Source organism: Haplochromis burtoni, unplaced genomic scaffold, assembly GCF_018398535.1.
Source record: "Haplochromis burtoni strain Fernald_Lab_line unplaced genomic scaffold, NCSU_Asbu1 Contig_173, whole genome shotgun sequence".
NCBI classification, from domain to species: Eukaryota; Metazoa; Chordata; class Actinopteri; order Cichliformes; family Cichlidae; genus Haplochromis; species Haplochromis burtoni.
In genome coordinates this window covers 1,129,431-1,141,821 of record NW_024582534.1, presented here as the reverse complement: position 1 = coordinate 1,141,821, position 12,391 = coordinate 1,129,431, and the positions used below count along the sequence as shown (strand labels likewise).

The 12,391-nt window shown below is 44.6% G+C and overlaps 1 protein-coding gene across 11 annotated transcripts in view; it reads right to left on the bottom strand.

Moving 5' to 3' along the window:
* LOC102308831 (pleckstrin homology domain-containing family A member 5) overlaps window positions 1-12,391 on the bottom strand; it is a 176,463-nt gene that overhangs the window by 49,937 nt on the left and 114,135 nt on the right. For all 11 annotated transcript variants that reach the window (XM_042225502.1, XM_042225497.1, XM_042225493.1 and 8 more), the window contains 4 exons: window positions 6,298-7,410; window positions 2,088-2,374; window positions 1,301-1,539; window positions 400-483 (listed from right to left, as the gene is read on the bottom strand). In XM_042225502.1, coding sequence (XP_042081436.1) covers window positions 400-483; window positions 1,301-1,539; window positions 2,088-2,374; window positions 6,298-7,410 — 1,723 coding nt within the window. The remainder of the gene's footprint in view (window positions 1-399; window positions 484-1,300; window positions 1,540-2,087; window positions 2,375-6,297; window positions 7,411-12,391) is intronic.

Sequence of the window (12,391 nt, the reverse complement as noted above, 5' to 3'; positions counted from 1 at the left end):
CACTCACTCACACACACACACACACACACACACTCACTCACACGCACACACGCACACACACACTCACTCACTCACACACGCACACACACACACACACACACACACACGTTCTGCTGGACATTAAAAAATGAAGTTCCTGGAAATGTGGCTCTCGTTGACCTAATGACTTTACCGGAGGCTTACTCGCCAGTGAGCTCTTCATTTGGTTGCTATTTATGGTGTGATGTACAAAGACTCGATGTGACTGGCACCCATTAAAATAAAACAACACCACTGTGTAGAAACCAGTGCAAAATGTTTAACCATCAACATTTTATAGCTGATCAAACCAAAACACAGATGTCACTCTTCTTTAACAGTGGAGGCGGAGCACACGGTGAATGTCATGGTGCTGCTTACCGTCTTGCCCTGCAGAGACTGTGGAGTGATAGTCTGAGATGGGATGCCAACTGCAATGGATCGTCGATCAGCTGTGTATCCGTACTAGAAGAGGACAGAGTTCATCACATTCACTTCAGGCAGTGTTCCTACTCTCTGTCACATATAGCTATTAGATATTTGCTCAGCTATATGAAACCCCTGTATACTGTAGATGTTGACAAACGTCAGACGTGAGCTTTTCAGTTTTTCCAAAGGTTTTGGTCGCTCCTCTTTTCTCTTGTATATTTCTGAAATCAAAACATCTTTATATTCCTCCATATCAGAAGAAGCCAGCTGAAGTGGTTCAGGCATATGACAAGGATGACTCCTGAGGGCCTCCTACGTGAGGTTTTCCAGGCATATCCCACTGGGAGGAAGCTCTGGGACACACCCATGACATGCTACAAAAATTACATCTCTTGGCTGGCTTGGGAATGTCTTGTTATTTCCCCAGAAGAGCTGGAGCTTCTCACCCTCTCTATCAAGCACATTTCGTGACAAACACACATGCATTTTCTCCCGCTTTCCTTTTTCTTTCTGATTTTTTTCCTCCTGCCTTTTAGCTTTCACAGCCCTGTTTATGTATCTCTCTGTCCGAGTCATACCGGTCATATGGTTTGTTAATGCTCCTGTAGTGCTGCTTATACCTACCATCTCCTCAGGAACACCCTAAAGCCAGTCCACGTTAATGCCAAGAATGGACCGAGCAAAACAGCTTCACTCTTCATGTACTTATTACTGTTTAAACCAAGTAGCCTCTGCTACAGTTTAGCAGCCACACCCCAGAGCATTGGATTTTGGTATACCTTTGTTTTGTATTGAACGTCCTGCATGATGAAAGCTTAATATTTAAATGGAATTCCTGTGCCATGACCGTTACCTTCGCAAGGTGTGTCCTGTGCCGGCGATCAAGAGTCACGTCCCCCCTCAATATGGGCGAAGAAACCTCAGAGTGGGAGCTACTATGATTTTGAGCAACCTGCTGACGAGAAGGGGAGAATGTGCTGTACAGAGCCAGAGAGCCATGAGATGGGGAAGTGGGAATGGAGTGCGCCACGGCATGTTGGGAGATGTTGCCCATGGTTTTAATGCTGGGCAGCGTGCCGTAATGACCCACACCTGGAAGCACAAACAACAACACAGGAGAACGTGTCACTGTTGGCTTACCAGAACATTTAACGCTTATACAACTGGAGCAGCTTATCCAGGGCAGACAGGATGCAGGGAGTCTACAGAGCTCCTCTTGGAAAAGCAAACGTGTTTGGCACAACCAATCATTCAGGCCATGATTGAAACTGCCCGACAGGACGTAAGGCATCACATCATCCAAGAGGTTCCTCTTTAAAGGTTTTTATGGCCACTCATGTTTCTTAGCAAAAAAAATGCTGATCTGATTAAATGACATACATTTTGTTAAAAAAAAGAAATACTGTTTTAGACAACATGGACTTGTCAATAAGGCATCTCACAACCTCACAGCCACATCCTCTCTGACAGATGGTTACTGTCTGTCATGGTCTGCTGCAGCCCATCTGTGTCATGTGTTCTTTCTAACAAGTCTTATGGGAACAACAAGAAAAAGAAACATAGGGTACTAATATAGAAAAGGCATAAGTACCATTTATACAACTTCAGAAAAGAAATCGATGTTATTTGTAAAAGTGTACCTGCTGGCTGAGCCAGACTTTGCCTGGAGAAGGCCTGCCTCTGCTGCCACTCATAGAGCTGCCACATTGTGTCATCCCTCATTGATTTTCTCTTCTCTGTTGTGCTAACAGCAGACGTGCAGGCTGGATGGAGGGCCCGGTCATATACCGAGCCTGCCACACTGCAAATGCTTTCGGGCCTCATCATGCTGTTGCGGGGCAGCGTGCGGTACCCCTGAGGGTAGCGGGGTACAATCTGGGTACGGTGGCTGGGCATGTTTCTCGGTAAAGTCTGGTACGATGTAACACTGGAAAATAAGAAAAAAATGCATATAGCTCTTTTAGTTTGTCCCTACTGCAGGGAAGGCTGGAGTGCTGGCCTTCACTCGGTATCTGGATTCAGTGTTTGGAGAGACGGCAAAAGAAGTCAGAGCTTCTGACATGTCTGAAATGTCAACTTCGTGACACCTGTTACTAAAGTGCTGGATGTACAGTAACATCTGTTCATCTGGACGTTTTCAGTGGGAGAAACATCAGGGCTGGACTGGGACAAAAAAAATCAGCATTTTGACTAGTGACCGGCCCACCATGGTATTATAGGAAAAGCCATAAAGCCTTTATAATAAACGTAAACCTACACCATCCTCCCTATTCTGCTATTCTAAACAGTACTTAGAAAAAATATAAAACAACCTAATTTATAATTACATATACCTCACTAATAGGGTTGCCAACTCCCAGCAAAAAACAGAAAAGAAAAAAGTAGGGAACCACTCCCCCACCCTCGGCCTCAAGATGCTTAATTGACAAAACGTTTTTAATTTAATGCACTTATAAAGCAAATGCACAGAAATCTATTATTTTTCTCCAGTAATTAAATAGATTCAACATCTTTCTTCAGCAGAATTACAGACTGCACAGATGATACCTTCCCAAAGGAAAGAATACTATAACTTACTAGGATATATACTAGGCTTAATATTTACTGAATACAATAATGGATTTCTACACATTTTAATCAGATGAAAACTTTGGTTGTAAGACTCAGATAATTATTTGTTAAAAGTGAGACATTTTAAATGAGAATAAGAAAGTATTTCCTTGTGCCCCCCTCTCCCTGTTAATGCCCTACATGCCCCCCTGGCAAAACTTGCATAGTTACCAGCTGTCAGCTGCTTAGAAAAGGATCCTGGTGTTATTTGTCTCTCAGAAACAGTTCATAACTTCAACTCATTCCTGTCACCTAAAAGGTAAACCTGTTTCTCCATCACCTGTTCAGCTCTGATGATCCAGTAAGGACATCTCCTGGTTTCATCTTCATGTTTCCCTCTCACCAGATAACCAAACCGACATCATGACCAGCAGCTTTACAGCTGTGGCTCCAGCAAACATCAGCTGATACTAGAGATTAATATTAAATAAATCCTAAAAACAGCTGATCAAGCTTAAACGTGCTGCTGTTGTTTCTCCGCTGGTTTCCTGTTTCTGGCGCAGAGAAAAGCCGATCAGCTGATCATTGATCAGTTTCATGATTGAATTAGCAACTTTCTAGCTGAAGTAGTACGGCACAAATCGCGTTCCTTTTCACCTCAACTTTAAAGTTCGACCTCCTCGGCTGTAATTGGTCCAGCCCAGAGTCGATCATGACCAACTGGCCAATCCACCACCTTTCATTTATACCGTTAAAAAGAAAAGAAATAAAACCCCATCGGCCCATAAAAACGAAAAATGACGAGCAGCCCACTGAGCAAATGCCCGGCATGCTCGATGGCCAGTCCAGCCCTGAGAAACGTTTCTTCATCATCAGGTGACGTCTTCAGTCCAGCTGACGGCAGGTTTCCAACCTTATAACCAGGACATTTGCACAATGACTGAAACCAGCAGCACTGAAGAACAATGGGCTGGGAGGTCAGTTTATGATCATTAATATGCATGACCATTGATCAGCAACCACTGATCAATAACCATGAGTCCCATTCACAAAGAGTTGGGGAATGGCTGCAATCACAGCATTGTAAGGTGGTGACAGATGGACCCTTAGGCCCCTCCTCCATTCAGAGATGGTCTTTCCCTTTCCAGGTAAATGGCCTCCTCCTAATTCGAATTTACAAACAACTGTATGGTCCTTAAAAACAACTAAGGGAAACGCTGAAGAAGGTCAGGATGGAAGAATATGTCAGCACAATATGTGAGCGCACAGAAGGTTATCTAAACACTGTTCAGTCCTTAACTCGATAAATCCATTTAGGAAAACCTCCAAACTGAACACATGCACAACAGATCAATTTGATCCTGAATCCATCCCAGCACTATGACATGGTAGAAAGGAAGAAAGCGCTTCTGTACAACAAAACATTAAACAGTTAAACTAAACATAATGTCACCATTACAAGTCCAGCAGTTGGCGATCAACTGCTTTTGTATTCATGCTCTATCCTGATATTGTATTTTCTCCTTTTTTACCTCCCGCCTGTCAGCTTAGACATAACTGTAATAATATAAATAAGACTGATAGAAATGAATACATAAACAGATAAAAATAACACGTGAACAACAGGAGCCTGTAGTGAATTTGTAGAGCTCATCTTGGAAAATTACTGATTACAATTCTGATTGCAAAAGCTGCCAGAAAAGACAGGCTAAAAAAAAAAAAAAAAGCAAGCAAAAACTTACAATCAGGGAACCATCTCTATATCTGCGTCTCTCTCCATCGCCTAGCTTGGGAGTCACCGCACCTAGTGCTCCGATTACCACGGGGACCACCGTCACCTTCACCCTCCACATCCTCTCGAGCTCTTCTCTGAGCCCTTGGTATTTCTCCAGCTTCTCGTGTTCCTTCTTCCTGATATTGCTGTCATTGGGAACCGCTACATCGATCACTACGGCCGTCTTCTTCTGTTTGTCTACCACCACTATGTCCGGTTGGTTAGCCACCACCATTTTGTCCGTCTGTATCTGGAAGTCCCACAGGATCTTAGCTCGGTCATTCTCCACCACCCTTGGGGGCGTCTCCCATTTTGACCTCGGGACTTCCAGGTTATACTCGGCACAGATGTTCCTGTACACTATGCCGGCCACTTGGTTGTGGCGTTCCATGTATGCCTTGCCTGCTAGCATCTTGCACCCTGCTGTTATGTGCTGGGTTGTCTCTGGGGCATCTTTACACAGCCTGCACCTGGGGTCTTGCCTGCTGTGATAGACCCCTGAAACCCTCCATGCATCGTCAGGAGCTTTCTTGTCTTCATGTCAGTGGCTTCTATCTCCTCCTTTGGCCAACTTACTATCCCAGCAGGGTACCTGATCACAGGCAGGGTGTAGGTGTTGATAGATGGTTGCAGCTTTCCTAGCGGCCTCTTCATGGTTCCCATTTGTCTGTGGGATCCCCAAGTACTCTATGTCTGCAATGTTGCCTTCTGGTAGTTCAGAATCAGAAAGGGTTTTATTGCCAAATGTTGAGCAGGTTTACAACATTAGGAAATTGCTGCGGTGCTTAGTGCAAACATGCTGTCATAAACGCTTAAATAGATATAAAAATAAAAATAAGAATAAGAATTAAAAGTGCTAAGTAGATTCAATCCCCTCAGTTCTGACTACCTTCCCTCTCTTTGTTACCATCCGACTACACTTCTCCAGTCCGAACGACATCCCGATGTCATTGCTGTATATCCTGGTGGTGTGGATCGGTGAATCGATGTCTCGTTCACTCTTGGCATACAGCTCGATGTCATCCGTGTACAGGAGGTGGCTCAAGATTGCTGCTTTCCGTAGTCGGTATCCGTAGCCAGTCTTGTCAGTGATCTCACTGAGGGGGTTCAGGCCTATGCAGAGCAGCAGTGGGGACAGAGCATCTTGGTAGATCCCGCACTTGATGGTGGGAAAAAGTCACTGGCCATTCACCGCATGACAAACACTAAGAGCTTTGATCTTTACGATCTAGAAATAACACTCCCAGTTTGACACAATCATTTAGTCCTTTGGAGCCCACAAAATGGAAAAATAGAAAAGTATATTCAGCAGTGAAGCGTGTTACACCTGGAAAGTACAAAGATTAGCTTCTAAAATAAGTAGCTAGAAAGTGAGCTGCATCCACATCCCGTGTGAAGCTAATCTCTATGTTGAGGTTTGGTTCAATGCCTATACTTATGTTAGTTATGTAACGGTGTATTTTGAATGTTTTCCTCCCTCTTTGTTAAAGTTTTAAATGTACTGAATGAAAAGTTGCTTTGCTCACCTCTTTGGGTTATCGTCCAGTCCTCTCCTTTGCGGATGGACCCAGTGCTCCAGCAGCTGCATGGAGTTGGTCCTGGACAAACCCTTTTCTGGCTCCTGGACTGGAGCTGGAGACTTTACGGGAACCCTGGCCAGGTTGCCATCCACCTCTGTGGGGCTGCAGTCCCTTTGCTGCTCGCCTGTCCCACACCCTGAGCCACTGACCTGTGCAGGTTTCTGGGCGCTGATGTTGGCCTGGTTCTGGCGAGACGCAGACACCGCAGCTGCGATGGCAGCAGCCTGGGCTGGTTGTAGCTTGATGCTGTTGATTTTAGTCAGAGCCCTGTCGGTGCTCGGATCTCTCTGAAAGCCGTATTTATCACAAACCGTAGCACATTTCTCTGCGTCCCTCAGAGTCGCGTATTTATCCCCCTCTCGAAACGAGCTGTATCTCTTAATTTCTTTCATAGTGCTGTATTTGTCCATAACTTGTATAGTGCCATATTTATTATCCTTCTCCCTCATAGTGCTGAACCTTTCAGTTTCCTTTAATGACAGCTGTCTCTTGACCTCCTTTTGAGAGAGGCACTTTTTTCCATCTTTCTGGAGCGTGTGTCGGTCGCCTACTTTCTGCAGCGCGTACTTTTCTCCGTCTTTTGCGAGCAGATACTTCTCCCCATCTTTGGAGGGTGCGTACTTTTCCTCAGCCGGCGTCACCGCGTGTTTATCATCCGTTTTACGGACGCCGCACTTCTCCAGATCTCTGTGAATGGTGTACACTTTTTCATCTTTCTGCAGCGAGTATTTCTCCCCATCCTTTCTCAGGAGGTACTTTTCTCCATCCTTGTGCAGGAGATACCTATCTCCATCCTTCTGCAGCATGTAGCTCACGCCCTCTTTCTTCAGAGAGTACCTTTCTCCCTCCCGCTGTAAGGTGTAATACTCCTGCTCCCTCTGGTCATTGTGTTTCACAACATCTTTTTGCCATTTGTCGTCGACCTGCGACAGGGAATGTTGACACGCAGGTTCTCGATTGCGTTCGTTGTTCTGGATCTCGGGCCGTGTGAGGACTCTGTGGTTCAGCAGGTTGTTCAGCTCTTGCGGTCTCCGCTGGTCCCCTTTCAACTTGTCCGTTCTGTGACAGAAAAAACAGGAAGTGGAATTCATCAAAATAAGGAAAGACATTTATTGTAACAATCCCTGTGTGAGTGAGACAGCTCCTCTCGCCTTCTGTCAACCTTTTCGAGTCCACAATTTCTCAGAAGTTTCATATTTTTGTCAAAAAAACCCTCTAATGATGCAAAACTGCAGGGAGTATGTGCTCAGTGGAGTTTCTTTAATTACTTAAAAGTATCCTTTATTTAGAGCAGAGCCTTAATGAAGCATCGCAATGAACAAATACAGAATAATACAGATTCGAGCATTGATGTGTCTTTTTTTAAGGAGGTGGCACTACACAATGTTTTTTCTTTCATGATCACACAGAACATTTGAGCACTCAGATCAGAGATGAGACAGAGATGAGCCCCCACCCACTAATCTGGAAGATCTCTAAAGGCGAGCTGTGCTATTTGGCACCAAGACACTGGCAGAAGCTTAAGTCCAGAAGTCCTGAAGACTTGGAACTGCTGCAGATCACATCCTGTCATCAGTTTGTCATTTGTACCTCCTCAGACCACCATCAGCAGCTACCCATCACTTCAACTTGGGAGAACCCCACAAGCCTGCTGCTTAGATCTTCAGGTCCAGCATATTTATAGATGCTCATTTCTTCAACATCTAAAACTGTGACTGGAAAACCTGACCCTTCAATTGCAAACGAATACTGCATGTACATGTAATACTGTTGATCCACAGAATCTGTGAGGGTCTCATTCGCCGAGCACTCACGAATAGTGAAAAAACACAAATTTTGGATGTGGTCAAAAAATGTCTATAAATGCCAGTTTTTATCGTTTAAACCCTGAATATGCATTTGGGTGCCATCAAAACACAAGAACACGCAACAAAATACTCAAGATAAACTTTTCCAATGTGGGAATGCTGGACTCCACCTGCCAAAGATGCAATAAGGAGAGATGAATGAAACAACCCGCCTCAGACTACAGGAGCGTTTCCTCATTTTCCTCTACGGTTCCTTTGTGATCGCTCTACAGTCCTAAAAATGTGTATAGTACTAATTTTAATATGGAAATTTTGCTGAATTTACAGGAGAGGCCCCGGGGCAGACCCAGGACACGCTGGAGAGATTATATCTCTCGGCTGGCCTGGGAACGCCTCGGTGTTCCCCCAGATAAGCTGGAGGAGGGGAGGAGGAGGTCTGGGCTTCTCTGCTGCCCCCACGACCCGGCCCCGGATAAAGTGGAAGAAGATGGATGGATGGATGGATGCTGAAATTACGTTCGTGCTTATTTTATGAATTTTAAATAAATAAAAACTTACAATTATTTATATTTTAAATTTATAATTTATTTAATTATTTAAGAATTTCTTTGCTCTTATTAATTAAGCATTAAAATGCCTGAAAAGTTATATATTGCTACAAAAAAGCCATAAAAATTATGACAGATATTTGCAGTTTCTGCCAAACTGTGAGAATTTAATGATAAGGAAAAATCCACCAACTCTGAACCGCGACTTTGAGCGGGTATACTGTGCTACATTACAATATTATTTATATCAACACAGAGTGGTTAGTCATATGTTGGATCATCATTATGTTAGGGATTAATGTAACTATATAGCACAATAACAACAACTACTTGATGGGTTTGGCTTACATGGACCACAGTAAGTGTCAATAAATTATAATCTGTTTAGTGTAACTGAACCTTACCAGTAAGCGCACGTATTGGGTAGTCTAAGGAGCTTGGAAACAAAAACGTCTGGACTTCTTTGAGTTGCTTGAAGACGTTTCACCTCCGAGAAGCTTCTTCAGTTCGAGGGTCAGATGGTGGAGAGTCCCAGATTTAAACCCAGTGGGAGTTTCCCCCCACAGAGGGACAAAGGACCCCTGATGATCCTCTAATCACATGAGCCAAGGTGTGAAAGCGGGTGTGGGTCCCAATCAGCCAGGGTTCGGGTGAGCTCATTGTGAAACGTGGCCCCACCCCATCATGTGATTTCCTGAGGTCAGTGGAGCGACCATCTTTGAACAGAGGCGGTGGTTTACGACACCAACTGTCTGCCATCTATAATCCAGTGTTGAGATCCCTTCCCAGACGCCTTAACGCCCACTCACATCCTGGACCATCTGACCTCAGGAAATCACATGATAGGGTGGGGCCAGGTTTCACACCTCGGCTCATGTGATTAGGTAGAGGATCATCAGGGGTCCTTCGTCCCTCTGTGGGGGGAAACTCCTACTGGGTTTAAATCTGGGACTCTCCACCATTTGACCCTAGAACTGAAGAAGCTTCTCAGATGAGAGGTGAAACGTCTTCAAGTAACTCAAAGAAGTCCAGACGCTTTTGTTTCCAAGCTCCTCAAACTACGATGACCTGGATGACTGAGAACCTTCACAGACACGTATTGGGTAGTTTACCTAATCAGTAAGTACTTGAGGAAAATTACCCAAGTGTGATGGTTCCCAGCTATAACACACAGTCCCGAGTGTCACACCTGAGCAGCATACAGCGTTACTCTAAGACACTGAAGCTCAGTCAGAGCTTAGACTGATTACTGCATCTTTGCTGCCATGTCAGTTGTTATCTAATGGACCTTCTACTATTGTTTTGAACAGGAAAAACATCTCAAAGTCAATATGTGACGCTGAGTACCCAGCCACACGGGGTCACAGGCCAGTGCATTCCTAGTGCCGGTCCAGGTAAATGAGGAGGGTTTTATTAGGAAGGGGATCCGATGGAAATTTTGGCCAAATCAAACATGCGGATCACAAAGAATGAGCTTTCCATACCGGATCGTTCGGGGCCTGGGTTAACAACGACCACCTCTGGGGGCCTCTGGATGTCTGGAGTTTTGATCTCCTCCACACCTGCCTCATGCCCTGGAGGACGGGGCTGTGGCCCCCCCACACCCTCTAGCAGATTATTACATGAAGGAACCTTTTAAAAAAACAAAACAAAAAACAAGCGCGTCCATGCCCACAAGTGTACACACGGGTGATCACACCCACAAACTACACCCTTTTTGGCTCCTACCTCAAAGCACACTGTGTTCTGTTGATCTTATGTGCTGCACAATAATGTTTAATATTTAGTATTTACTGTCATATTCCATATATCATTGTGATGTTGTTTATTCTATTACTCTTGTTCTCTTCTGCTTGCTTTCTTTTTTCTTTCTCAGCAGGTGATCCAGGTGATTGATATATGCATTTTTTTTTCCTCTGCCCGTTTTGTTGGTTTTTGTCTTTTGCCCTTCTCCCCCGTCCCTCTTCTCAGCTGTTTCTCTTTCCCTCTTTCTTTCTCCCCTTCTTTCCCCCAGTCAAGTCTGTCCCGTATTCAGTAAGTGAAAATAAAATAAACAATAAAAGGTGAATCAAATGGACCATTACGGCAAGGCTGGGATGGTCAGTTTGGTAAAGTAAAATCCGTTGGGTATCTTTCTTTGCCTTTAGACAACAATTCTGATGGCAAAAGAGCCAAACGGGACAGGCCAAAAAAAAAAAAAAAAAAAAAAAAAAAAAAAAAAAAAAAACAACGACCACCTCCAGTGTTGTCGGCTAACAGGATGCTGGTGGAAACTGTGCTACTGTTGGCCGAAGACAAAGGAAGAGGAAAGGAGGAAGGTGTGTTCGGTGGCAACAAGACAGAAGGAGAGGAAGGAGTGAGGAGGTGAGATTAGGGACCATAGGGACTATGACTGGCTGATTAGAAGGAAAGAAGGAAGGTAGATATATGTGTCTACAGGAGAACATGGGCACTGGAGGTGGGTTCAGGTTTTTCTACCATGACATAGACACAAAGACAAATAGTGTACGGCTGATCTTGACTAATGTTGTGACGGTAAAGAGAGTGTCGGACAACATCACGAGTTGTGTTTGAAGCTGGAAATTGGATGATTTATACCCCACAGCTGTCGGCTGGCAGAGATAAAGGGTAGAGTGTGTCCCCCGAGGAAGAGGGAAACGTAATTTGAGCAGATTTCAGTGGACATGTAGCTGAAGGGAACAGGTGATGTTAGGCAAGTATGCTGCTAAAGACAGAAATACAGAAGGACACATAATAGTAGATTTTAGCATGGAAAGAAGAGGAAGAGAGGAAGGTGCACAGATGGACTACATCATATACACGAGGTGCAATTTGAAAGAGAGGGGAGACTGCAAGCTAGCAGCAGGGGAGAACGTAGCCAGCCAGCTTCGGGTGAAAGCAGTGGTGGAAGTAGACTGTTTGACAGAGTTCAGGAAGACGTTGAGACAGGCACTGGGGGGTAAGGAAAAGTTACCAGATGACTGGCAACGTTGTAGTGCTAAGGGAAACTAGCAAGACGTTGTTCAGTGTATCCTCTGGACCGAGGACAGAAGAAAAGTGTCACGATCCTGGGTCTTCTGACCCAGCGTTTTGAGTTTTAGTTTGTGTTTAAGCCCTTCAGGTTTTCTAACTTCATTTTTATCATGCCTACGTTGTTATAGTGCTTTGTTATGAGATTCCCCTTGTGTCTTCCATCCATGTTAAGTCTCCTTTGCCCTTCATGTGTTTCATGTCTGCGTCTTAGGTTTCCTGTTTTATTTTGAAGAGGTCTGGTGTTCCTGTGTTCATCGTGTTTAGTTTTACTCTTCCACTGTGACGTCGTTATGTTCATGTGTGTCAGCTGTCCCCCATGTGTTCCCACTTCTCTCATTAACCTCCTGTGTGTATTTAGTCTGTGCCTTCTCATTGAGTCTTTGTCGGATCGTCTGTGTTGTTCCCATGCCAAGTCCTGCGTTCAGGTTATATATATATATATATATATATATCCAAGAATACATTGGGAAGATGGCCCCAACTGACCGAGTGCTCAGTGAATACCTCAGGCAGCAGAAACCCAAGAACGAGGAGGGAGACGAGGAACCATCATGGAAGGACAGGCCCCTGCACAGTATGTACCACCGGCAGATAGAGGAGGTGGCTGATATCCAGAAATCCTACCAGTGGCTGGACAAAGCTGGACTGAAA